Source organism: Nasonia vitripennis, chromosome 2, assembly GCF_009193385.2.
Source record: "Nasonia vitripennis strain AsymCx chromosome 2, Nvit_psr_1.1, whole genome shotgun sequence".
Lineage (NCBI taxonomy): Eukaryota > Metazoa > Arthropoda > Insecta > Hymenoptera > Pteromalidae > Nasonia > Nasonia vitripennis.
The window spans coordinates 2,823,803-2,850,205 of NC_045758.1; the positions used below are offsets into that span (position 1 = coordinate 2,823,803).

Here is a 26,403-nt window from a genome sequence, read left to right on the forward strand (position 1 = left end):
TCTCTCTCTCTCTCGAAGCTCGTTTATTCGAGCTGGTCTCGAGGGGGCCAGAGTGGCAAATGGCGGGCGCCTGGCGCACAGTATGACCGAGGAGCGCGTCGCGCCGCGTAATAGCGCGTTCGGGCCTCGTTTAGGCGCCGCGAGCCGCGGCTTCAAGTCGCCCTCCTGAGTTACTTCATTGTATATACCTGCGTATGTGATATATATCCGTGTCCCTCGCGTTGTGTTCACCAAGAGCCTGTGGCGTGTTGTTTTCTTTCTCTCTCTCTCTCTCTCTCTCTCTCTCAAGAGGAGCTTCCAACTTTGTACCTAAACCAACCTACTAGTGTGCAGGAGCTCGACAGAGACGGAGATACATACCTATATAGAGTGTGCTCTCCCTCACGACAGATAACCTACAAAAACAGGAGTGAGACGTCGTATCTGTACTCCCAGAAGAGTATACTACGCGTATGTTTCGCGTGTGAGAACAACGAGTGCGCGCGTGGTGAGTTTTCTTTATCCTCGAATTTCACTCCCTTGATAATAAGTAGCTACCGATGAGCTGTCTCTCGTTGTTTTTGTTTTGACGCGAGTGCGCGCGCGCGCGCGCTCGCGTGCTTCTGTGGCAGTGTGCGTGAGTATAGGATTTTTTGGGCGTGCAGCAGCAGTTTGTTATTGTCCGAGAGAAAGCGCAGCGCGACGCAGGAATTCGAAAGGCTGAAAGCAGCTGGTCGCTTATATGTACTATTATTGTGCGCGACGATCGTTATTATGGTGTGTGCTGCAGTAGTGGGAGGAGAGAGCGATCCTCAACAAGTATATTTTCTTCGCCCTCCCCCCCACCCCCTCCCCGATGCAGCAGCAGCACAGCTTTGCGAGCTTATTTTTTCGTCGGACTCGTGAGAGCCCCCGGAGACTCGTTGCTTTATCATTGGACGGTGAATTGTTGTTTGCCAGCTGCGAACTGATTGCACCCTGGAGCTGGCTTTCGATCCGCGTGAGAGAGAACGTACCTAACCTATATTATTAGCCAATGTTGTCAGTTCATGGAATGAAAGGAATTTCTCTTGTGTTTTTAGATTGTAGAGTTGAAAACCTGCTGAATGATGGAAAACTGAAAGATCATCTTGTTGTTCTCATTCCGAGTGCCAGGTTTATTGAGATCTCAAGTAGAATTGATATTGGATTGATTTTGGTCAACTGCTTCAAGTGATCCATTTATAGGATGTTATCTTCGAAGAATGACTGCCTTGATCATTGCATTTCTAAAAGCATAGTCTCAGGACTTCTCTTCTCCAAGAGTGTGCAAGTCTTGCATACTCTTGTCTCATCGAATGTCCATACTCGATAACAACTCCCAATCATAACAGCTGAAAAATTCATCGAGTAACTATTAATACCTTGTAGCAAGTTATTCTTATCAATACTAGACTGCCAGTCTAACAAACTCACTGTTTACAGCAGCTACGTGTTATTTTCGGTCCCTGCAGAAGCACACACCTCCACAGATCCAAGAGAAAATAGAAGTACAGTTTTAAGCCACAAACAAAGAATCAGCTCAATCATCCTCAGACTCGTCGCGTCGCGCGCGAGGGAGTGATGCGCCGACGACGTATATATACGTGTCGCGAGTCTTTAACAGCGGCAACGAGTCAAGAAAAGCCTATGCACACAGAGACATATAGGCTGCGCTCGTCTCGAATGAACAATTAACGTCCTTGGTTCGGCTGCAACGCTGCCAAGCGTCGCGTTATTATACACACCAAAATAACAACTACCGATGGTGGTGATCACCATGCCGTCGTAAAGTCGTATGTACGTGCGTATGTGTAGGGACCAATTACAGTATAATCGAGGAAAGAGGTCCGACTACGCGATATAGCGTTTTCCATTCGGATGGACTTTGACGCCGCCGCTGCTCTCTTTAAATAATGCGGGTTGCATAAGCGGCTGCTGCTGAGGACGGCGATGATGAGCACCGCTGCCAGATAAACTCGCAGGAAGTCGAGCCCATGCGCTGCATATTTTTCTCATGGAAGGCGGAGCGTGTTCGGGGGTGTTTTTAGACTTTGGCTTCGATTGCCTCGGATATCGGTGTTTTATGGCTATAAACTGATCGCCTGCGCGAAGAGAGTGTAAAGAGTTAATGAGATTATTATTCGTGCCGATGCCGAGAGAGATACTATACACGCAGGTAAAGCTGTTTACTCGCTCTTGGTATGCGCGCGTATCGAAAAAGATCCTCGAAACGATTTTTGTTGCTCGGAGAGTGAGAGAGAGAGAGAGCAAATTCGAACGGGAATCGTGTGAGGGCGTCAATTGAAAAAATAACAAACAACGTTCAGGCGCGCGTTTAAGGTTGCCGCTTACGTAACGGCCTTCTCTCGTATGAGAAGCATTTCTTCAAAGCATTTATTTTTTGCTCACCCGCTTAATCATTCAATAAACTTATCAAATGCACACGATAGCCGCGCTCACATACAATACCTTCGCTACAATCAGCTGTTTACGAATCTTCTCCTCCTACTCGCAGCTGCCTTTGTTGAGAGATTCTTACGAGTTTGCCAGACACTGTTCTTTACCGAAAAATAATCGATGAAACAATTTTTTTCAGATAGAACTTCATTCCAACGATCAACCGTTACTCGATTTCTTCCTTCACTGTTTGCTTTTTTTGCGCTCGAATATCGCCGCTTTCGAAAGAATTTTTTTTCGCCCCTTTCGTGCGATGCAATATGTTAATGCTGAAAATAATTGTGATAAGGCAGGATATTTCTGATAAGCGGCACCGAAAGGAGTAAAAATCTTTAATTTTTAGAAAGTGAAATAATCCCACGCCGCGCGCGCGCGAGAGTTAATAAGCTGCGGGCCATTTTTCATACACTTTTGTTGCATTTCCAATATCGTGAAAGCTTACGAAACGGCATCACAATCCCCGAATTTCACGAACTCTCTCCCTTCGGTGCATAAAATCGCGATATTGCATAATTGAATAAGCGGATGCATCGTTCACACACGCACACCACAGAAAAAAGTGCCACATCACCGTACGCTCGCAAGCCGCATATCTCGTGGCTTTTCGGGCTCGAGCATTAACGCGTGCGCGCGTCCGGTAAAAGGGCCCTCGAAGCGTCAGTGGTCGAAACACTAGAACGCCAAGAGTGTCGCGTAGCCGCAGCAACAGCCGCTAATAGCGGCTTAATGAGGTTGAAAAACAAGCTCTCGGCGAGAGCCACTGCATTGCAGAGCGACACCAGAGAGCCGAATGAAATCGATGCTTTCCTGCAGGCGCCGCGGGGATATGCGGATCAGAGATACATTGTCGGCGATGTGAACCGCGATCGACGTTTCATTTTCCGCTCGAGAGAAGTACTCCTCTCTGTGTCTTGTGAAATTTTCATCGGCTATTGTTGTGTAAAATCGCGAGCGTATCACCTTGACCGCTGCATTCCCCCTTGCAAAAAAAAAACCACGCGCTCGACAATAATCGTCCGATAACGGCGTCTTCCATCTTTCCCGACAGCTCCGAGATATTCCACTTCTAGGTCAGGATGAATACCGATGACTTCATTAAAGCCATCGTCCGAGAGATCACGCATCATTGTGCTGAGAGTTAAAAAAAAAGTTGAAAAATCACAGAAGTGAGAGAGAGAGAGAGAGAGAGAGAGAGATATTTCAACAGAAGCAACGAACGATCGCCCGACCTCCCTTGTGATAAACGCCTCGCCGGCTTCTCCAGTATGTGCGCGACGAGATAATAGCGAAGGTATCGGGCGGCACGCGCGGACACACTTCAAAATATAGATTCCTCCTCGTCGTTCTTTTTCGTACAGCTAATTGTCATACAGCAGCATGTGCACATCAGAGGCGCGGCAACGGCTTCTCGATAGTGCGTAATCGCGGATTGTGTGTGTGTGTGCTTGGTGTGTGTGTGTGTGTCACGTTTTTATTACAATATGGCTCTGCGTTACTGAAAACTTTGCGAAATTTTCGATTTTCCCGGAATCGCTATGCGTATTCCATGGGATGGCTTGGAACAGAAACCTCGTAGGTAAAGTTGCTGTTTTTTGTTTGTTATTCGGAGTCGTGCGCAATTAATTTCGGCGATTGCGCGCGGCTTGCATATACTCGCGCAGCAAAGCGCGACGCCGAGATGGCTAATCGAATTTTTTTCGGACGCTTGTACTGTGGCGCATTTATTGACGATAAATACACGTATCGGTAATGACTCGTGTGTGTATTTAAATTTAGTACACGGTGATACCGCCGTCGCGACTGGAGTCACTGACCATTCGATGGTCCTTTGTTGCTGTTTCTATAATGTGCTATCGGCTGCGTTACTTTTTCGTTGGACGAATGATTTCAGCAAACCAACCGCTTTAATGTTGACGGCTTATTATTATGTAAAATGCGTGTAAAGCTAGTTTTTAGTTTCAAAGCGGAGTCCGAGCGGAAATGTACACAAGGTCTTGACGATTAATACGGTCGTTCAACTTGTACTTTAGTGAAAAAAAAACTATACGAAGGTCTAAAAGCATCTGGAAGGCTAAAACACGCGTCGTTCAGTACATGGCATTATCAATCGATCTCCCGCTAAGACCCATCCCACCGTTTCGTGAAATAATGTTTAATTCCCCCCCAGATACGTAACAGCAGAAATACTCATCTTTCCTCGTTTGATTTTTCAGAAAGGTACAAACGATGGCCGAGCTGATGTACCGCAAAAGCACGCCGATGGCGACGTCCTCGGCGCACCAGGAGTTGGCGATGGCGACGTCGTCCAGTTCACATCGTCACAAGCGGGAATCGCGTGACTCGAGGGAGACGATACACTCGGGTCACTTCATGGTCTCGGATTTCGAGGCCGAAGCCCAGGACGACGAGGACGAACTGGCCGTCCCGGTGCCCGACGAGGAGGCCGCCCGGTTGGCCATAATCGCGCCTCCGGGATTCTCCCTCGAGAGATTCGTCTCGTGCTCGTCGGCCGACAAAAGCTCGCAGCAGCTCAGCATCGAGACCTCGCTCAACAAGCTCTTCCAGTGCATGTCGCTGGCGTACAGGTGAGCAACACGTTGTTCCCCCCGGCGCGCGAGCTGTGGGACGGAATTTTCGTTATCGTATTCAGTGATTCGATCTCTTCTTGCGTTATCGATTTTAATATTTTTTTTTTTTTTCGAAAAAGTTAACGTTATATAATGTATAACGAATAAGCTTATTCATAAATTTTCGTCTGGCTTTGTTTACTATTTACGTACGTTAGAGTCGTGCGAAAAAAGTGCTCGACTTTTTTGCTTCGGACGACCTGAAATTTCCTATAGCTTTTATCGCTCCAATACATTGTGGCCATGTGAAATTCGTAATGATGTAATGGAGTGCCGTATAGCGTCGTATGCGATAACTTCCCACATTTTTCTTGCGTATCTCGGGTGTCATGAGACTTTATCAAATATTAACGTAATAATCATTTGACATCCAGAAAAATGTTTAAGTTTTACGATGCTCGTATCAAAATTAATACTTTACATATGAAAATTTCTATGTCGATTTGTTCCGCTGAAGGACAATATAACCGCTAATATACCAAAGCAATTAGAGCAACGACTTAATAGCGGTTTGCTTTTAGCATTATATGCTTATCGATACACCGCGAAAGAAAAAAAAACTTTCTTCGGTTTAACGGTTTCGAGAATGAGTAACGAAAAATTTAATTTCGTATACAACCCATCAACCCTGGTAGAAAGGTTAACGGTTAATAAGCTAAGTTTTAAGACACTTAGCTAAGTTGTGGTTAACGATTTAACTAAATAAGCGTTTAACCGTTAATACATAGATATGACGCATTAACTCATGATAAAACGAAACTTTTGCTTGAAATTTGTCAAATGACTGTTACAATCCAAAAATTGTAGAAAAATACACGTTTCAATCGTAAAAAATCCAAATATTCGTAATAAGACATATACGTTTTAATGCCAAAAAAAGGGAAAAACGATTTTTAACTTAATAATAATACTGATGTGGTATTATAGATACGCATCACTAAAATATTAGCAATATTTTAATTTATTTTTTTACATTAAAATTTGATAAAACTGGCCAATTAAACTTTTTAACGAATTTCAACCGTTAATTTTCTACCAGGGAATGCTCGCAGAAAATAGAAACGTATATGATAATCAATGATTGTGATACGCAAAGCGACTTACCTTATAATCTAAATACGGAAAAGTGTAATCGTCCAACCGGCTCAGACCGAATTTAAGTCGCGAAGAAACTGATAAGCGAGCGAGGCGATCGACTCGACGTTCCACATTTCCCCCGATTGGTACTTTTAAAATTCTATCTCACTAGCTACTCTTTCTCGTAGTTTTTCCTCGCAGTCAAGGAGGTTTCGAGGCTAGCCGAGCATGAAAGAAGCCGAGAAAAAGTTTTCCGTTTAGTTGGACGGTTCTCTCTCGCGAACTACGATTTAAAATTACTACCTACTGCTGAATATAAAACTGATATGTGCGTCACAGCGATGGGAGGTATGGGGGAGCGCTTTGCGTAAAAATAAATTCGTGAAAAACTTTCAACCAGTCTCATTTTTCGACTCTCTAGAAAATGTAATTTTTCCTTTCTTTTTAAAATGCATTTACGATTTCAGTTGAAAATATTCTTCTTGCAACGGGGAAGCCACGTTTTATCGAGAGCTCGATAGCTCGGAATATCAGGAACGAAAGAGCAAAGTACGTCACTTGCGAAACCACCAGCACAGGTGAACTTTGTGTCGAAAATTACGCGGTTCATCTCCTCTCGTTTACGAGGGCAACAATATAATGTAAACGTTTAGCGATACACAGCTCGAGAAAAAGAGAGGGAAGATCGAAGTTCCGGGCAGGTTGCCGCTCTAGACATCTCTATCGTCTGGAAGATAAGAAAAAGCATTGCTCGTCGACGATGCTCTTGCATACACGAGCTCTGCTAAGAATAGCCTAAGATGGGGGACTATTAATTCTCGCAGCGCACTGGGGCTTTATTACTTTTCGATGATTTTCGTTTGCTGTTTCGACCGGTTGACAGGATGTGGCCATATAGTGTATAGAGACCGGTTTTCGTAACGAAAACTCGAATGGAAAATTTTCAAAGATTAGTTCGATATCGCTCGAAATGCCGGTCGAAATTTTTCTTCGCGTTGCAAAACAAAGCAATACAGCCGTCAGAGCGTCAGAGCGCAAATTTTTAACTCTCGTACGCGGATTGTTTATACATGCAGCTCGTTTACGTCGTCGCGTCGATCGCCGACGCTGGCAAGCTTGATAAGAGCCAATTGAATTAATGAAAGTGAGGCCTTCTAGGTCCAGAGACGAGCGATGCCGCAATTAAAAGCAGCCTCGCAATGTCGCGCAGCGCCGCGCCTCTCTATCCCTCGAACCTCGTGTTCTCCATGCATGAATATACATATACGTAGCTTTCTTGTGACGAAACGATGGAGATGCCTTATCTCTGAAAAGTCAAGTCTCGCTTGAAAATTCTAAAAATTGCATGTGTCACAATTCACAAGCGTTCGAAATTTTTTTAAACGCTGTAACCAACTGCTGAAGATGTACTTTTTCGTCAAGTATACAATGAGCTTGAGTTGGAGAAATTTTCGTCTAGAAAATCCTGAAACTAGTTTTACATCCGCGCGCGCAGTGAAAAAGAAACGTGACCGAAGTAAACGCGGTTAATGTAATCGTTTATCTACTGAACTCGAAGCCGAGTGAATGCCCTTTCACTATGTATGCTCGTGCCTCTTTAACTCCCATATACCCATAGCCGAGACCACTGAAGGTCTTTGGTTCTTGCTGGAAATGAAAACATCGTGCGTGTATTAGCTGGTGAAAAACTTGTTGCTTATACAACTCCATGTTTCCATCCGCCATTACTTAATAGTTTAAATCAATCGAAGATAATTCTACAGGGATCAACGATCGAGTCTCGAATTTTTCAAGAATGCTCTTTCTTCGACTAATAAACAAAAGTGAAATGGTAAATTCGACGTCAGTCTTTGAAGCGAGTCGCTTCGATTGATTTCGAGTCTTTCCGTATGACCTCACGCCTGAACCGTATAAATCTAATGCCCACGCCGTCGGGCACGTGTGTTACGCTAGTCAGTCGTTCCAAGGCTGCGGAACACGTTTTCTTTTTCTTCTCTCGCCCGAAGAGGAATTTCTCGTTCCTCCGTTAGCACGAAAAAAGATTTGGCCACGGGCCATCGTCCTTAATAAAAAATTATACCGCGACCAAAACAAAGCTAATCTTCGATTTACTTTCGCCAAATGTTATTGTTTTGATTGTTGGTAATAATGAATTAAAGCTTTGTTTTCTATAAAAATTCGTTTATTATACTTTTTTTTCAAATAGTTAGTAACTTTAAAATTAAGACCATTGGTCAGCAAAGTCGTGGGTATTCTCTGGTCAGTATTTGTTTCACACGTACATCGTCGCTTTATCGGCCGATCCGGACGCAATCGTCGTTGTGTTATAAAAAAGCCATTTAACAAGCTCGTATCGCAACAATTGCATAAGTTGCGTGTTACGTTTTATATTTGTTTTTAATTGTCAGCACGCGAGAGCGCGACTTCTTTACAGCTCTACTAGTGCTGTAGACCAACGATCTAATTTTCTCCTGCAATTTTATTCAAATGTTGCACAATAAAATCCCCAAACTGAGTAGTCCAAAGCAGTCTTACTCGATTTTCTACTGACTTCTAGATACAAAATCGACCTGATTCGACAATTACTCTTTAGCATAAGTGTTTTTCAATGTTTGGGGGCGTATCTGCTTGCGAAGAATTGCAACGTGCACCGGCGAGCTTGGAGGCGTATGTTTGCTGTGGAGATAAAAAGAAGAAAGAACAAAATTATAAGAGATCGAGAGACGTGGAGTGAGCATTAAGTTTTTCCTTAGATATTCAATAGATCAAGAAGCAACAACGTTCGTTCCATCAATGTATGTATTGCGCGGTGACGTCCTACAGCTTATATACTTGAAACTGGAATGATGTCATAGTAGGAAGTTAATACTCGAAATCTTCCATAAAATCGCTTAATCTCAAACGAGATATTGTAAGAAAATCTATAATCTTTCACTTGACAAATTAGAAACCCTCGTTTCTTGTTTACCAGTAACAAGGCCATAGAAAAATATGAGTTTTTCCTTCGAATCGAATAACATCCCAATAAAATAAAGTACCTACATAATCGAATAAGTGAAAATATTCATTATTCCGCGGGAAACCAGAACACTGCGTAGATATATTATGTGTTTACCGGCGATACGCAGTAATAACGAGCTTCGACGCCAGAGCAACATGTGGCGCTGCGCTGAAATTTTCCCGCGATTGCGACGGAAATCGTAAATGGAATCGCGTAAGTAGTTGCTTCTCTCTCCGACACCGATTGATAAGCGTGTATTATGCGCTGTTCCAGCGAATCGTACGCGCGTACGTATAGTCACACATATAAAGTCGCGCTAATAAGCTAGGCAACCGCCAAGCGAGGCTCGACTGGTGGTGCGACAAATAACATTCCTTATCTGATAGCCGAGTGTTCACTTATTGCGCCCCGAAACGATTCTTTGAATTTTCCTCTTCTCGGTGGAAATCCATTCTGTATGTCGAGGAAATATAATTTTACTCTTTTTAATTTGATGCATCTCTGGGTTATTGATATTTCATTTGTCAAGTCAGGTTACAAAATCGACATTCACGACATATGTTTTCTGTTTGACAGAACCTGATGTAAGGTGTGGTTGATTAGTCAGTTATTTACTAGCAAAAAACTTCTCAAACTTCGATTTGATTTTATAATTTTCGCTAATACCCAACGTAATGAGGAGAACGTGCAATTATTCAATAAAAATCCTCGATAAGTATCCGATACTATGGTAAACGCGATTGCTGTTTATTCTTTGATCTATGGCAAGTCGAAATCATTTGATCAGTATTAGCACCTGTTTAAAGAATTTGCATTACCGCTCAATAATAAGACGTCAATATAAATATTTAAAAAGCTGGTTATTACTTAAAAGTTTCGCGTTGTTTAAAGAGCTTTATTGGCAAGAATTTTATTAGTGGAGAGCAAACAAAAAATACGCTTTTAATACAATTCTTATCACTTTGTGTAGTAAAGCTTTAAGTTCAACAAGCGAAGTCAGAAGCTGGCGATGTAAATTTTATTTTCGAAGTATTGCAAAACTTAACGTGTCGCTTAATTGCATTATAATTATATCCTACTATAATATGAATATAAATTAAGATACCCAGCGTTTTCAAATTGAATTGATAATATTTTAATATAATAAAATCTGGGCAACGAAGACTACTAAACCTTTTCGGAAATTTTCATAGCGACACTGCAACAAAATGTCCAAGTCAAGTATACACTGCGGTTGAAAATTACTAGGCGAGCGGCATTCGCATACGTAACGCTGAACAGCGTATATTAACGTGGGTTTAGTCAATCGAATAATTGAATTTAGCAGGCTTATTAACAGCAGCACGTGTGTATTTATTCAATCGAAATCATCTCATGGCTTTGGATGTGGAGTTATACTAGCAACATAATACCTTTACAAATAATTGTTTTAATTTCATTCTATTCTGTGGAATATAACTAATTAATTATTTAAATTCCATTATACGATATTATTAAATTGAGCAACTTTGAAATTTGATAAAAAAGTAAACACTTTTTACCAGTTTCTCATAAAGAAAATGCATGTACGAATGTATCAATATATTTCCTTATCGCTGAATGCAAGTAATAATCGCAAGATGCAGCGAAAACGTTATAAGAAATGATAATTAGAATCGAGCCCCTGTGCGATGAAATGCACAGACTGCTGGATAATTTATTAAAGTATCGAATTTCCTCGACAGAGTTTATTTTTTCTCTCAAAGTTTAATACCTCAGATAAAATCGATGGAATGTTTCAAAAGAGGCGATTTAACCTTGATGATAGAGATCGACCGCATCTTTGTCATCTTCAATCACTCGAATCATTTAATAATTACTATGGATTATTATCGACGTGAAAACTTTGTAGCTATGCGTATTTGTAATTGAATAACATATCAAGCATTATTTTACATTTACATTAATTATTCAATAATCATTAATTTATTACTAGTTTTCGCGAATGTTTATCTTTGCACTTTCATATAGTTGAGAAACTTAACAAGCAATTATATTTGATGTATTTGACAGTATATATTGAATTGAAAATTTACAAAACAGAAAGACATAAAATCCAACGGACGAGGCGCACGAGATCTCGCGCACACGTGCTGGTACTGAAGAAATGAAACAAGTTCTGCTGCGAAAGGCTCTATAGGATAACCGAAAAAAAAAAAATTTTTTATCATTTTGCACTTTTTAATTTATCCATACGGTCACACTTCAACGCGTTGGTTTTCTTATGTTGAAAAAATCTGTAGTCAGAAGCTGACATGAGTATTCATTTCTTTAGCAAGATCTATTCAAAGTTGTCCAAGAGAAAAAATCTTAAATCAGATTGAAAAATGTTTTATTTTTAAAATTGAACCACATTCCGAAGTTAAACGTGGCAAGTAGAAGAATGCAGAATCAGCTATGCTACACTGCACTTTGACCTTGCTATCTAAAAGACTGCGCGTACATGTTTTATTATGAAGCGCTAAACCGTAATGTTCCTCAAACCTTTTTCAACAATTGATTTTATGCCAGAAATTAACCGGGCGATTATGTCTAAATTGCAAATTTAAAATGATTAATGAAATCGGCATATTAGCAGTGTATATATTTTACTTCAAACATTGAATTATGTCTTGATAAGTTGGAAAGTAATGCTCATAAGTTTCAGAAAAACTGTTAAAATAAAATACTCTTTAAAATTTCGACTTTGCAGATTATCTTAACATAAAAGCATCTTTCCACCGCTTTATTCTCTCCAACTTCGCTTATCTTATCATTACGCATGTACTGAAAGAAAAATGAAAAAGTTCACGACAACGCGCCTCTTCTACGTCAAAGATATGCTCAAGCCCCTTCAACGCGACACACGTCATTTTTTCAGGAAAAGTTATTTATTTCTTATTAATACAAATTTATATACAATAATGCAGAAAATTACGATTTCGTTTCACTTGTACGCCCTTTTTTGAAATTAAAATTCGTTTGTCTCCAAGCTACTTTGTGTTAGAAAATTATCAACAGACAGAATAATCAGAGCATATTACATAGTAGCAAGTAGCATAGAGCTGGGTTTCTAGGGTCTAATGCCAAGGAGAAACTGAAACAGTGATAAAGTGACGTGGGGAGTGAGAAAAGAGAAGAAATCTTCCAGCCTGGGAAACTTGTCACTTGTTTCTTTTATTTCTATCTGAACTTATCTACGAGTAGGCAGTTTTCTTGATTTTGCTTATAACAAAATTTTTATTAAATATCTGCTTCAATAGCAAATTTTGATCTTTTTGTAATCAAGGTATTACAGATCTGCTTTATTTCCTGCTTACTTATCGTGAATCTTCTCTAAAGCTCGACTTTTTTTATTTCTGTTCGGATTTTTATCAGTCACTTATCGTTTTATGTTGTTTACGCGTTCAAATTCTTAAAATTATTTTTGAACGTGCATTGCAGTATGCCTTCCTGATTAAAATGCAACGCAAGCGATAAAGGTTATTTTTAAATAGTTAGTTGTAATTTTACTGCTTGAAAAAGAATTTCACTACTTGCTGAACTTTAAGAGAGGACATAGTAATAAAAAAATATCATTATAAACTGACGTATATAGTTCTGTTGTAAACAACTTTAGTCACGATTGTGCGCGTAGGTACTTTATACGATCAGATTCTGCTGAATTGCATGACATTGCTTCAGTGTCATCATAATAATAAACAACGAAACTGAGCTTATAATTCAAGGAGATGCTTTTCATCTACGTTATGCCAGCGTTTATCAAATCTCACAGTGTATTAGGCTGGCTATTTTTAATCATTTTAAAATGCGCTTGACATCCACATTCATCCGACGAATTTTTTTCATGTTGCGATTTCTTCGAAACTGTAAAATGATGAATGCATTCGCGATTACAAATGACTCTCAGGATTAAAACATAACAATTGATGTCTGCATCTCGGCGTGCGTGTATAGGAAATAATTTTAGTTTCCAAGCTAGCCGTTGATACGCGCTATCAGTATCAATAAAAATATAATAGCGATACGTGGAAAATCACGGAAATGTCGTTTATACGAACTATCGGGTAAAAAGTTGGAGTGCGTAGGATTCCTTCCGTCAGCACCTATATAATTATCGTCCATTACGCTATTTTTGTAATTCCGCGTAATTAGCTGTATATGAAACGAACAGCACATCAGAGTTAACAAAGATGGGTTTAACAAAGAAATATTTGAATTTGTTCCAGACAGAAGCTGACGTCGCCCAAGTGGAATCGCTTCAAAGGTATCCGCCTGCGATGGAAGGACAAGATACGGTTGAACAACGTCATCTGGAGATGCTGGCACATGCAATGTGAGTTACCGCACCAGGATTCTGTCCCTTGCATTGAGTCGTATATACAGAAGAGATAAGTCGTTGTCCTTTTCAAGCGGTCGTTGGCTGGCGCGCGGAAGTTGCCGCTGCGTCATGTCAGCCCCTCGAAGCGCGATAATAATACCGTCAGCGTGCGCGAGCGGATCGACAATGAACTTTAGGCGGGAAAATCGCAGACGGCGTGTACTTCGCGCCAATTCGAAACAGTCGAGATTATATAGTAAAGAAGCGGTTCGTCTTAAAAGACGCTTATATTTCGATCCTATCTTGATCGATCCATTCCTATGATTAGACGTTCACCTCGTTAACTTCGAATCGACTTTGTTACGTCATTCCGGTCTGAAAATTTTCGATATTTCCTTGTCGCCGTCGATTCTCTTTTGTCATTTTATGAACGCACGTTTCTGGTATTTGTCTACTCCTCCCACTACAACTTTGCTGATTCATCCATCAGAAGCCAATAAATTTTAACCCGGAGCATGCTCTTATTGTATGAACCGTAAAATCTTCGCTTCGACATATAAAATTCATAGACAGAAAAGTAGAAAAGCTTATCGAGCCGCAGTACATTTCATTCCCCTTTCGTTAGCGCTAGCATTTCGTGCATGTGCAGGAGAAAAAAATTATTTACGTAACCCGAGAAAGAGAGCGAGGAAAAATGCGTAGCGCCAGCACATATTACAACTCCGCTATTTCTCCTGTCTCGAAAGCTTTGCAAAAAGAGAGAATAAGGAATCGCCTCTACTTATTTTTTGCACGCAAGTTTTTTTCTCGCTTTTAGCCTCTCTCTCTCAAATACAGCAGCCTATATAGAATCGTCGGCGTTGTCTCGCTCGCGCGATAAGGCAAAGTTAATAAAAGAGGAGAGAGAGAGAGAGAGAGAGAGAGAGAGAGAGAGAGAGAGCGAAAGCAAACAATCTCTTGCTCGCGCGATTCACGCGACTGTCTCGTGGCGCGAGTCTGTCCCCGCCCCGTAGCGGCGGCGGCTTTCAAGAAAGTCTGCGGTTCGACGTGCACTTTGCGCTTCGATATCGCGGCCGCGAAGATACCTAATTCTCGGCAGTTTGGCGCGCGACGCTACGTTGGGAACTTGCTCGAGAGATTAATTACTTCTTTTTTTTTCATTTTTGGGTTGTTTCGTGATTTTTGATGTAGAGACTCGAGCGATAGTCGTTTCGATCGGGCGTAGCAGAGAGATTGGTTGATTTTTTGGCTGTTATTAATTTTACATCGCGTTGGTTTAGCGATTTATCGAAGATCGGAGCTGCCGGAAGTTGAGGATCGGATAAGGGAGTCGCTCTTTTTGAAGTTTGCGCGCGATTTCCGTCGATATCCGGGTTGAGCTTGCGGTTGGCAACTGCGGGCGCCAGTAGCTGCGGCTGTGGAGTGGAGCACAGGGGTCCGTTTCATAAAATTCTAATATCTTCATTTCATTATTCAAAATTGTATAACTGTACAGACTATCCCTGAGGGAGTTTTATGAGACGGTCGCCCTGAGGGGCAGTCCAGGACAATTTCCCGGCCACAGGCAAAAATGCGTCGTCGGAAAGTCGGCATTGGGACGTCGGTGGTTCCCCGAGCCTCCGAGGATCACGAGCTTTTTCGAGTGGAGGGCAGCTAATTAGCCGTATACCTCCTCCTGTCGAGGAGGCACTCTCTCTCTCTCTCTCTCTCTCTCTCTCTCCTGTACTCATTATCTCATCTTTCTACTCCAATTTTGTTTGCCGACCGCACACCCGAATTCTTCATGATTTATTGCCACGTTAGTATATTCATCATTACGAGCGATGATGTCAATTTATTCGAGGCTTACGCATGTATTTTTAGACTTTGTCGAACACGTCGCATTCGATTTAGTATGCTTGAATTTGAAATAATTTAACATCAATTTGACCTATTTTATCAAACTTATTTTTTCCATTCTTTTCAGTTATACTGAAGCAAAACACGCTAGTGTGCCAATTCGCATCCCCACTTGACGTCGATACGCATAATAAACCTGAGGTAAGCATACACCATGAACTAGTTGCTTAAATTGACTAAACGAAAAAGCTCGAATTTGTTTTCCAACGAAATTACGAGTTTCAATTGCACTCTGCACGATTTCTCGTGCAGCTGCAGCGGCTCATAAGCCACGCTCTCCTGAAACTGATAGCGCAGCCGCTGATATTGTGAGAGATATCAGCGGAAGTCGTTGATATAAGCTTCGAAAATTGTACCTAAATTGTACCTGAACTAAAGCATCGATTTTCTTCTCTTGTCGCACAGGCAGTCGTATTGGAGGGTAAATACTGGAAGCGAAAACTAGCTGCGGTGACGGCCGAGTACAAAAAATGGCGTATGTTTTACCGGAACAAGATCCTCGGCTGGACGAACAAAGATGGCAGCGACATGGTACGTAACACGCGCCTTTCATAAATCTGCATTGCTAAGTGTATCGCGTAATGGAGGATGATAAACTAAGAAAATTCAAAGGAGTCGACGCTCGTTTACATAATTCGCTTCTGATTTACTTTGTTTCTTAATGGGGCTATTTAGCGGCCGTCGTCACAGCGTTGTCGGTGTATGCTGAATCGGTTGACTTTGACGAGATTTCTACTGCAGCTTATGCATGCTTCGTGAAAATTTAATAAATTTAAATATGGATCATATGAAAAGTACGATTCTTTGTCAAAGCAGCTGGAATCGATGGACACATTGGAATGGGGAGGCGGAATGGGCAACTCCGGGATGTTCGGGATCGGCGCAGGAAGCTCGTTCAGCGGCGGCAGTGGAATGGTCTCCGGGGACGGTGTGCACAGCATGATGGTTGACGAGGATTACATGGAGCTTATGACCGATACCCTCTTCTCCACGATCAGTTCAAACCAGCCACTCTATTTCCCCGACCCTCGAGAAATCGGTATGCGCATGCACTATAAGCTTCGTCGATTCATTGTCTGTCTCGGATTACTAAGCAAACCTTGATTTTTCCAGCTCGAGGAGCCAGTTTGGCTGACTTCATTCAACCTAGTTTAGGACCACTTCAGCCCAATCTGGACGACTTCATAGATACTTTGGAGCCCCTGCAAGGTAAATTTATCATCGTCATCATTCGCTCGTCAAACTCCATGTAAATGGCATTCGATGAAAAGCGAAAGGACTCGGAATCTATAAACTGGTCTTTCAATATTCATGAATGAACGGCTATGCTTGCGCTCGCTCGGAATATCTTTCCATAAGGATCACAAAATCGTTCTTTTCCTGCGCACAGAGTTCTTGAGCTCGCGGCTGCCGCCGGTGCCGGAGGAGGACGTCTTCCACGGGTCGGCGCTCAACAGCTCCGGCTATCCGGAGCTCGACCTCATGGCGCCGATGAACCAAGTGAGCGGTATGAGCGATTCGTCGCCGGCTGCCGTGTTGCCACCACCACAGCAGTCGTCGACCGGTGGACAGACTTCTATGCAGACCGAGGAGCCGAGCATCACGCTGCAGCACCTACAGTACACCGCCAAGATCTACACACAGGCGCAGCAGCAGCAGGCTCAGCAACAGCAGCAGGAGGCGGCTGCCGCCGCCGCTGGAGTTTTTAGGAATAATGTGTAAGTTGAATTTATCGGTCGATTAAGTTTTTTTTTTTCGTATGCAGAACTTTTTACTACCGATTTTATTATACATGGAAATGATTCGCTGAAAGGCAAATTAGTGAGTCATTACTTATGTGTAAATAAAGCCGACGATTGAGACGTTAACGTGCGGATTAAAACACGTACCAATCTCGTCTTTATTATCGGAAGTAGCAAGATTTTTTTATTAATAAATTGAATTTTCAGTGGCGTCAACGAGAATTTCAATTCGCTTCAGCAAAGCTACGAGCAGCAGATGCAGCAGCAGCAGCAGCAGTCAGCTCAGCCCGTTAGGGATAAGCAACCTCGACAAAGCCGCGCTGCGCTGCGCTCCTCTCGATTAGCCCATCAGCAGCAGCAACAACAGCAACAGCAACAAAATTACCAAGTAGCGGCGCAACAGCAGCATCTGGCGTATCAACAACAGCAGCCACAGAGAAATTACGCTATGGAAATCCAGAGCACATCGCTCAATACTGCTCCGGGACAGATGCAGCTCTCGCTGGTCGATCAGGCGAACCAACATGTGCAAGCTCTGATTAACCAGCAGCAGCAACAACAACAGCAGCAGCAGCAGCAGCAGCAGAGCTTCGCGCAAGCAGAAGCTCAGCAGCAGCAGTCTCAGCAGATACAAAAGCAACTAAAAACAAACATGTCATCTAAACCATACAACAAGATCTCGAGTCAGGGATACAAGTTTTCGCCGCCCACGCAGAATTTCGACACACAACAGTGCAAATTCACAAGTAACAACCTCAAGGTAATCAGTGTGAAGCAAGTATTTTAATAAACGCGGTCATTTTAATCGTTTATGTAATCGGTATGATCCAGTTTGCTAGAACAAAGTCTGGAATAGAAAATAACTATTTTATCAATTCATTAACAGATCACACGTAGACCAGTTGAAAATACAGATATCTTCAATCGATAATTAACAAGCACCGTATTTTAAAATTAACAACTCAGAAAACCATAATTATACCGACTATTAACGGTTTGTAGCTACAATACTCGCGTAGCTTTATAATCAAAGCGATACAATCTGTGCGTGGAGGCTTGGATTGGTCAGCCAATTAAAATTTTTACCGGTCACGTTTGTGTCCATCGATACTTACAATTAAGCGTTTGAAAAGCATGCGATAGCCAAAGCCACGCAGCAACAGAATCTTGGCCAAGAAAAATTCTCTTGCTCTCTTGGTTATTCAATGTTTATATTCTTGTCGACAGGCACTGCCAGCTCCGCCGGTGGTCGCAGTGACGTCCCAGCAGCCGGTGCAGTCACACGTACTCCTGCAGTGCAAGCCACAGGGTATAGATCTCACGGCGCCAGCATTGCATCCGACGAAGCTGCTGCCGCGGCTAGCCGCTTCTGCGCCAGTCGAAGTTAAAGAGGAAGTCTTTGCAGTGCCAAAAGTTTGTTTTCTTCATTTTTCTGTGTATTCGTTATGATGAGTTTTTTCTATTCTTTCTGATTTCTTGCATAATTGAGTCGTAGCTCTTTTAAACTGCAGCTTCTCTGATGATTCTTTTAACTATCAAAGCATTCGATAAAGGGTAGAAAAATGATATTTTAAAAAATCGGCTAACTAACGCATTCAATTCATCCACAGTACCAAATGAAAGTGCGAAATCGATCTCGGAGTAGTTCATCGCTGACAGCACCCAGGATGCACCCACCCCCGCTGGTATCTGCTGTTAGCGATCCGGCTTTAAACCTGAATAGCAACGTTCTGCTCGCACACTTACTCACAAATAGTAAGCATATGTCTTCTTTTCTCAGCGTGGAATCTTACAATACATGCATGTAACAGGTGCAGATTACGTTAATTAAACGAGTCCATTTGTTTTTCCTTCTGACGCAGACTCGTCAAATCTGTACACGGTGAGCGCGGGTCCGGATAAGGTTGCATCGCAGCCTGTCATAGGTGTCAAGCATATTCTTCCGATGTTACCATCGACTATGGCTGCTGGTGCGCAAGTGACCAACACAACACATCATATCACTACGCCTGTCACTGTACAGTCGATGCACACAGCAGCTAGCGCACAAAGTCAGGGCCAGCAGCAGGTAATGTTCAATCCATTTTAGCTGTTGCATTGGTATCGCTTTAAAAATTTTCTCAGACTAACCTTTAAATTGATTTTTCTAGCAAATGCAAACATCAGTTACTGGCCAGGCGATGCTTTTAAACACAAATAGTCAGGCGTCGCAAAGCAGTAATCCAAACTCACCGAAGGACGGCTCGACGGCACACAGCCCTCAGGGCCTTAGTTTAAGCCCATTGCATAGTCCCATGAGCATTGGCAGTCCACTGTCGCCGGGGCGAGTCTACGTAAAGGGCGAGCCCGAGCGGGGTCATTATAAAGAACAGCGCCGAGTTGGGCATATTCACGCCGAGCAAAAGCGTCGCTACAATATCAAAAATGGTTTTGACATGCTTTTTAGCCTAATTCCACAGCTTAGCCAGAATCCCAATACGAAGATGAGCAAAGCTGCGATGCTGCAGAAAGGTGCCGACTATATTCGACTTCTGCGATCCGAGAGACACCAGCTCAAAGACGAAATGGACCAGCTCAGATCACAGATCGACTCACTCAACGCGGACATAAGGTCAGGCTTGATTTATTTTGGATGCTAATCAAACGGAATGTCAATAAGCTAGCGTAAAAATCATGCTCTTTATTTTTTATTTAGTAATTGCCAAGCAATGTTGCCTGCCACTGGGGCTCCAGTTTCAAGACAAAGAACAAATAAGATGAAAGAGATGTTTGACGAATATGTTAGAACGCGGACAAGAGATAACTGGAAATTTTGGATTGTATCCTTTTATTTTTACTAAATTATTTCATAATCAGATTTTCATAATCAGAATTATAATTTTCCTTAATACATTTATACAGTTCAGTGTATTGTTAGAACCATTGATGGTATCTTTTAATACTTCTGTGTCTACAGCAAGTATAGAGGATTTATACAGAACCACAATATTGTGGGTTGAACAGCATTGTTCATTAGTTGATCTCAGACCCGGTAAAGTTGCTTTTATCTATATTTTGTGATCATTTAGGCAGAATTCAAAGCGAATTCTTAATAATTCTTTCCTGTTATAGCTGTTCTCAATTCATTGAGGTATTTGTGCACCGCCACTGATATCTTAAATGACCCGACTCGTCTACCAGGAGAGGCGCTTGCCGCCGTCAACCAGAGTGAGCGGCGGAAGTCAATGCAGTGATCGATTTCAATTGTGTACATTGTAAAAAAAAGTGCGAGAATTCGTCATTAGCGCGAATTTGTTCTCCAAGTTCGATATGAAACTTGTAAATGAAAAAGACAGTTACCGCAGATTATATATAATTGCAGAAAAATACAATTTGTACAGAGATCGTTAAAGAGTCTTTTACGCGCTAGAAATATTCAAATTTCTGTTTCTGCGAGTGTATAGCTCCAGTAGATATGACCAAAGTGCGATTTTCAAGGCATTGGCTAATGTAATGTTACCTATGGTAAAACTTTAGTATGACGGTATGAGAGAAAATTCATAGTTAATGCTTTTTTTTTAAGAAAATGACGAAAGCGCATGTAAAAAGCGAATATAGAAACATATATATATATATATATTTTTAGAAATCAAGTAAGTTACGTTTACAATTTATGTCGCGCTCACTTCATAGTCAGTTTTCAATCATAATACAATTAAGATTTATTTGTTTCTGTACTCTTCTAAAATAATTAAATTTCTTTTTGTTTCTAAAAGACAGATCGTCAAAAGCTCCTAAAATAACCGTGCGGACTTAAAATACTTTTATTTTTTTACTAATTGCCTATAAAAATTATTCAGCTTACTTAAATAAATTAAATTACCTTTATAATTATTCTATTTGAAAATATAATTAGCAAGCATTCTGCCTGACACTTGCCTAACATGTCTTTGACAATTCAATTTCAATTTAATAATTTGTTTGCACAAAGTCAATCCATTGAAACAAATTTCTAGACGACTGACTATTAAGGAATATTCTTATGAATATAACCAAATTATAATCTTGTGCGCAAATTTATTAGTAAACTGATGGGGAAAAAATACCTGATGCAAGCAATTGGCAAGATAACTGTATCTGTATGGTCAGACTTGCAAAATAAATGCTATATAGTACATTAATTATTAAATTCTTACAATTACGTACAAGGCATTGAAGATTTTACACAATGGTGGAGGCGTAAGTTTGGCAAATGTTACTTAGATAAATTGTTATTCTGTTATGGAAGGCATAATATATGCGAAAAAAACTTGCAAAGTGATCTATACTCGTTTTAAATACTATGATTGAAGTTTAGTTTGTTATTTCTTGTAAAATAGTATGGATTCTAATTTTTTTCTTTTATATATTATAACCATTTCTAGAGATTATTTGCGTGGGGTTAGACGTGGGAAAAGTCTTAAAGTGTGCCTGTTTGGAGATAGAAATGTTTGCAGAAAAACAAAGAACTCCAAAAAAGCTTGTTATACGCATTCTACTCACAAATTATACGTACGTTAAATCTACAATGTTATGTAATGCGAGATTTTTATTACAAAATTTCATGTGATAATGTAAAAAAAAACACTTATTGCAATTAAAGTCCAATTTTTAGATAGAGTATTAACTGTAAAGAACTTTTGTATGTACATCACCAAACGTGTCATTATTCTTAATCAATATAAAAAAGCTTTATTGAAAAGAAAGAATTAGTTTCATTCAGTACAAAAAAATCTAAAAAGAACTAACTACTGTAATATTAGATACATCTTTTATGATGTTCAATAATTAAAATTATTTTTCATCAATTAAATCAAAACCGTGCGGTACTTTCTGCGCATGCCTTCCTCAACATTATCGGCTCAATCTTCAATAATGCAGTATAGCAAAAACGGAGCAGCAATGGCTGACGCCAGTGAACGATGAAGATATTGAAGATTCTATTCAGTTACCAGCTGTGCATCCTCTCAGTTCTTTACCGAGTTTAGGGCTGATAGTCTTCAACTGAAATCAAGAAGTTTTCACATGTACTTAATTACACTTAAAACAAGTTTTACCCCGCAATTAACGAGGTACGCATTTGACGTTTGCGAGAGGTTGGAATTTCATTTCAAGGATATGCGCGGGCGTTTCGATTTCCTTTGTAGAAGTGTTTGTTTTTTAACTTGAAAAGTAATTCAAATTGTAAAGGGATTTATATAGTTGTGGTTTCAACTCTGATTGAATTCGTGGGGAATTCAAATGCGCGTTTTCGGTATTCTATTGGCTGTAGTTTTGCTAACTTTGGACCTTCACCACCAGTTACATGTAAAATAAAAATTAAGCGTAGGATTGCTATGCACCATATATTTCCTTCTTATAATGATTCTTTTGCAGTGCTAAAACAAGAAGAATTTCTTCAATGAATCAGTATTACTAGCTTGAAAAAACTATGCAACAAAGATGTCAAATTGGAACAGAGGAGATGGTAAAGGTCCAATACCACCACGCTGGTTGCACTGTCCCAGAAAGTCTACGAAACTCATACACAAGTTTTTGGCTTTCAAGACACCCCTATCCTCCGACTTTGACAGTCAGGTGCCAGAAGGATGTCGCTTTTCTGTAGAAATGCTAGTTGCTTCCTTGAAGAGTAAGAGACTCAAAATGGGTCTTTGGATTGACTTGACAAATACCAATAGGTTCTACGATAAGAATGAAATAGAGAGAAATGGTATGCGCTACCTCAAACTTCCGTGTAGAGGTCATGATGAAACTCCATCAATAGATCAAACAAAGTCGTTTGTTCACATTTGTAAAAATTTCATAGCCCAGCATCCGCTGGAAATTATTGGTGTTCACTGTACGCATGGTTTTAACAGAACAGGGTTTCTCATAGTTAGTTATTTGGTAGAGACAGATGAATACAGTCTGGATGCATCTTTAGCACGCTTTACAGATGCTAGACCACCAGGAATTTATAAAGGTGATTACATTGAAGAATTGTACAGAAGGTATGATGATCCAGAGGATACCCCTGAACCTCCCCCACGACCTGCATGGTGCTTAGAGTATGACGATTCCAATGTGGAAGATCAAGATGAAGACACAAGTGTGGAGTCGGATGTTCAAGAGCCTCCACAGAAGAAACGCAAGAGAGAGCAGTTTAAGAAGAATCCAGTTTTCATGGCTGGTGTGCCTGGAGTTAAGACTATTACGGACATTCAAATAGCGTCGGGCATTCAACGACGCATCCAAGATATTTGCCATTGGAAAAGTAGCGGTTTCCCTGGAGCGCAACCTGTTTCTATGGATGTTGAAAATATTCGACTTTTGCACGAGAAACCATACAGAGTTTCTTGGAAAGCTGATGGCACTAGGTACATGATGATGATACAAGGAGATGGACAAGTTTATTTCGCGGACCGAGATAACAGCATTTTCCAAGTAGAAAGACTGACTTTTCCTCACTTGAAGGATAGCAATAGGAGATTAAGAGATACACTTCTGGATGGGGTAAGAAATGTTTACGGTTGCGTTTTTTCCAAACTATAAAGTTTTTTAAATTTGAAATTTAATGTTCGATACCTTTTGCAGGAAATGGTGATAGACAAGGTTAACGGCAAGGAAATGCCTCGGTATCTTGCCTACGACGTGATTATGTTTGACGGCAAAGACGTCAGTAAATTATCGTTTTATCCTGACCGTTACACGATAATCGACCGAGAAATCATAGCAGCCCGACGTCATGCCATGCAGCAAGGAAAAATACTGCGTGACAAGGAACCTTTTTCAGTGAGATTAAAAGAGTTTTGGGACATAAGACAAACCAGCAGTCTGCTCAGTGAAAAATTTGCTAAGCAACTCAGTCACGAGCCCGACGGCTTGATTTTCCAACCGTCCAAAGAGCCCTACAAAGGCGGTCCGTGTCCGGATATTTTGAAATGGAAACCCGCTAGTTTGAACTCTGTTGACTTTAGATTGAAAATTGTCGTGGAAAGTGGTGAAGGAATCGTTCGGAAATCGATTGGTGAACTGTATGTTGGCACTCTGGACAGACCAATGGCAACAATTAAAATGACAAAGGCGCTTAGAGAACTGCATAACAAAATAATTGAGTGTAAATTTGAAAACAATCAGTGGGTCTTCATGAGGGAAAGAACTGACAAGTCTTTTCCGAATTCGTACAACACTGCCATGGCGGTGTGCCAATCTATCAGTAATCCTGTGACTAAAGAAAAACTTTTGGACTTTATACACAAGCACAGGTTTTCTCTGGACGAGGAACTAATGCCACCTCCAAGAATAAGGTGACAGAATCATGTAAATTTAAATTTATTATTTACGACATAAGTATGTTATGCATAAGATGAACAAATAAAGAAATTTATACAGAACGCCGGATATCCTTGCTGTTGTGATCTAATGTTTGTACATACACTATTTTTGCAAGTAAGGATATGGATATTGTAAATCAACATTAAAAAATATTTCTATGTATGGTAAAACTTGTATACGCTTTTTATATTATTTTATTTACGATTTTCTTTTGTAACTTTTTTAAGAACATAAGAAAAAAAACTTATTCAAAATTATGAGATACTGTGTACATCTAATGTAATATTTTAAAGTATTAATCTCAAACAACTTTACTGATGTGTTAATCTTAATGAAAAAAGTACTCAACAGGTCTTAGGCTTTTAATGCAACCAATTTTTCTCAATCTAGAAAAAATATTTTCCAACAATTTTACTTTTTAGAATAGTATTATATGTACATTTGAAATTTTGTATAGTATTCCAAAAAGAAAGATACATTAATAAATGTATCGTGAAGCACTGAGCCTATAAAGTACTATTTTCAATACATAGAATCAACTAAATTTTAAACACAACTAAAGTTAATAAATTACTCATAATCGAATCACAGATAATACAAATATAAATAAAAATTAAATATATATATATAAGAATATTGAATTATTTATAAAAGATCTACCTTTGGAAAAATTTGGTCACAGTTTAAATTCTTTTTCTATCACAAAATACATATACTTCTCTTTTAAATCATTAGTCTTGTGGAATCTGTATACTATCTCTTATTAATGCAAGAGACAAAAGAAATACTTTTAATTTTTAAGAATCTATAAGCTCCATTTTATGAGGCCTAAGAGACTTAAAAATTTAAGACTTTTAAATGCAGTAGGTACATGCAAACTGAACAATTATAAGTAAAAAAACATTAACAAACTACTTTGAGAATTCTTCTAAAATACTGCCAATTGATAACCACTAACAGAGTTATTTATTTTTCCTCCTCATCTGATTCGTCTAGTAAATCTTTGAAACTTTTATATTCTTCAATGATTAATTTTTCTGAAACAGAGAAGACAATTTTCTATTAAGCACACTGTAAAATATTAATGTATCTTATTAGATGAAATAGGTTTCACTATTGAATAAAATATTCAGAATATCCCATTTAACCGTGATTCATATTGATCTATATATTGATATGGTACTTTTTTTTGTAATACGTAACTAAGTAATCAATGACAAGTGCATATACATGTATATACCTTCTGCGGATTGAGGTTCAACTGCAACGTTTGTGGAAAGTTGAGTCAAAATTTCATCGACTCTTTCTGTAGGTATCTTATAACGTTCTGTTACGACTAAATTTTTCATTTCTGCGTGAAATATTTCCTTCAGTTTGTTTAGCACAGCATCATCAGTAGTTACACCAAACCTCTTTTGGTTCAACAGTTCTTCGCGTTGTTGGTTCATTCGTTGCTTACATCTCTACAAAAAATAAAAGTCGAAACAATGTCAATTGATTTCTAATCGTATGCTCGTGTATTGAGAATGATTTTCACTCACAAAATACCGGATGTTTGTGTAAATCATTTAAAATTCTAACCTTTCTCAAGTGCTCACGTAGCTTTAGCAAGTCGTTTTTAGTGTTGCAGAATCTAGCCTTGACACTTTTCTTTGCAAGCGCTGGAATAGCGTTGGCACTTGTAGAGGACATCGTTACACTTTTGATCGATTACGTTTTAATAAACTAACAAGTATTTATACGAATTCGACTTGTTGTGCGTCGCGCGTTCACTGACTTGAATGTTATTGTATGTTGACCGCAGACGGTAACGCCATTGTAAGTACTAAAGCCGCTTACCACGAATTCTATACTTACTTTATATGTATATATATGTATACATCTACAATCTACAAAGATAAGAATTGCGAATTACCTATGGAATAAAAT

General features: G+C 40.1%; 3 protein-coding genes across 14 annotated transcripts; 2 read left to right on the forward strand and 1 right to left on the reverse strand.

Annotated features, from left to right (window-relative positions):
• Positions 1-34: 34 nt before the first annotated feature.
• LOC100118001 (MLX-interacting protein) lies at positions 35-21,866 on the forward strand. Of its 10 annotated transcripts, XM_032597207.1 has the most exons (18): positions 51-991; positions 1,062-1,368; positions 1,444-2,176; positions 4,671-5,042; positions 13,410-13,516; positions 15,468-15,541; positions 15,806-15,931; positions 16,217-16,439; positions 16,514-16,609; positions 16,791-17,118; positions 17,350-17,902; positions 18,370-18,555; positions 18,753-18,897; positions 19,005-19,210; positions 19,293-19,753; positions 19,838-19,961; positions 20,044-20,173; positions 20,254-21,794. In XM_032597207.1, the coding sequence occupies exons 4-18, from the start codon at positions 4,684-4,686 to the stop codon at positions 20,373-20,375; spliced, it is 3,240 nt and encodes a 1,079-aa protein (XP_032453098.1). In that variant the 5' UTR covers positions 51-991; positions 1,062-1,368; positions 1,444-2,176; positions 4,671-4,683; the 3' UTR covers positions 20,376-21,794. The 10 variants fall into 10 exon arrangements, with proteins under 10 accessions (XP_032453097.1, XP_032453098.1, XP_031779644.1 ...); XM_031923784.2 differs by lacking the exons at positions 1,062-1,368; positions 1,444-2,176 and adding an exon at positions 3,506-4,033 and having other exon boundaries at positions 51-487; XM_032597206.1 differs by lacking the exons at positions 1,062-1,368; positions 1,444-2,176 and having other exon boundaries at positions 35-487; positions 20,254-21,866.
• On the reverse strand, positions 21,640-26,304 carry LOC100113823. Of its 2 annotated transcripts, XM_001603927.6 has the most exons (4): positions 26,056-26,304; positions 25,715-25,937; positions 25,433-25,511; positions 21,640-22,164 (listed from the first exon to the last, which is right to left on the reverse strand). In XM_001603927.6, the coding sequence occupies exons 1-3, from the start codon at positions 26,164-26,166 to the stop codon at positions 25,441-25,443; spliced, it is 405 nt and encodes a 134-aa protein (XP_001603977.1). In that variant the 5' UTR covers positions 26,167-26,304; the 3' UTR covers positions 21,640-22,164; positions 25,433-25,440. The 2 variants fall into 2 exon arrangements, with proteins under 2 accessions (XP_001603977.1, XP_016838188.1); XM_016982699.2 differs by lacking the exon at positions 21,640-22,164 and having other exon boundaries at positions 24,456-25,511; positions 26,056-26,303.
• On the forward strand, positions 22,040-24,644 carry LOC100118034 (mRNA-capping enzyme-like). Of its 2 annotated transcripts, none has more exons than XM_001602067.6 (3): positions 22,040-22,232; positions 22,537-23,652; positions 23,734-24,644. In XM_001602067.6, the coding sequence occupies exons 2-3, from the start codon at positions 22,603-22,605 to the stop codon at positions 24,448-24,450; spliced, it is 1,767 nt and encodes a 588-aa protein (XP_001602117.1). In that variant the 5' UTR covers positions 22,040-22,232; positions 22,537-22,602; the 3' UTR covers positions 24,451-24,644. The 2 variants fall into 2 exon arrangements, with proteins under 2 accessions (XP_001602117.1, XP_008209466.1); XM_008211244.4 differs by having other exon boundaries at positions 22,048-22,467.
• Positions 26,305-26,403: the final 99 nt, after the last annotated feature.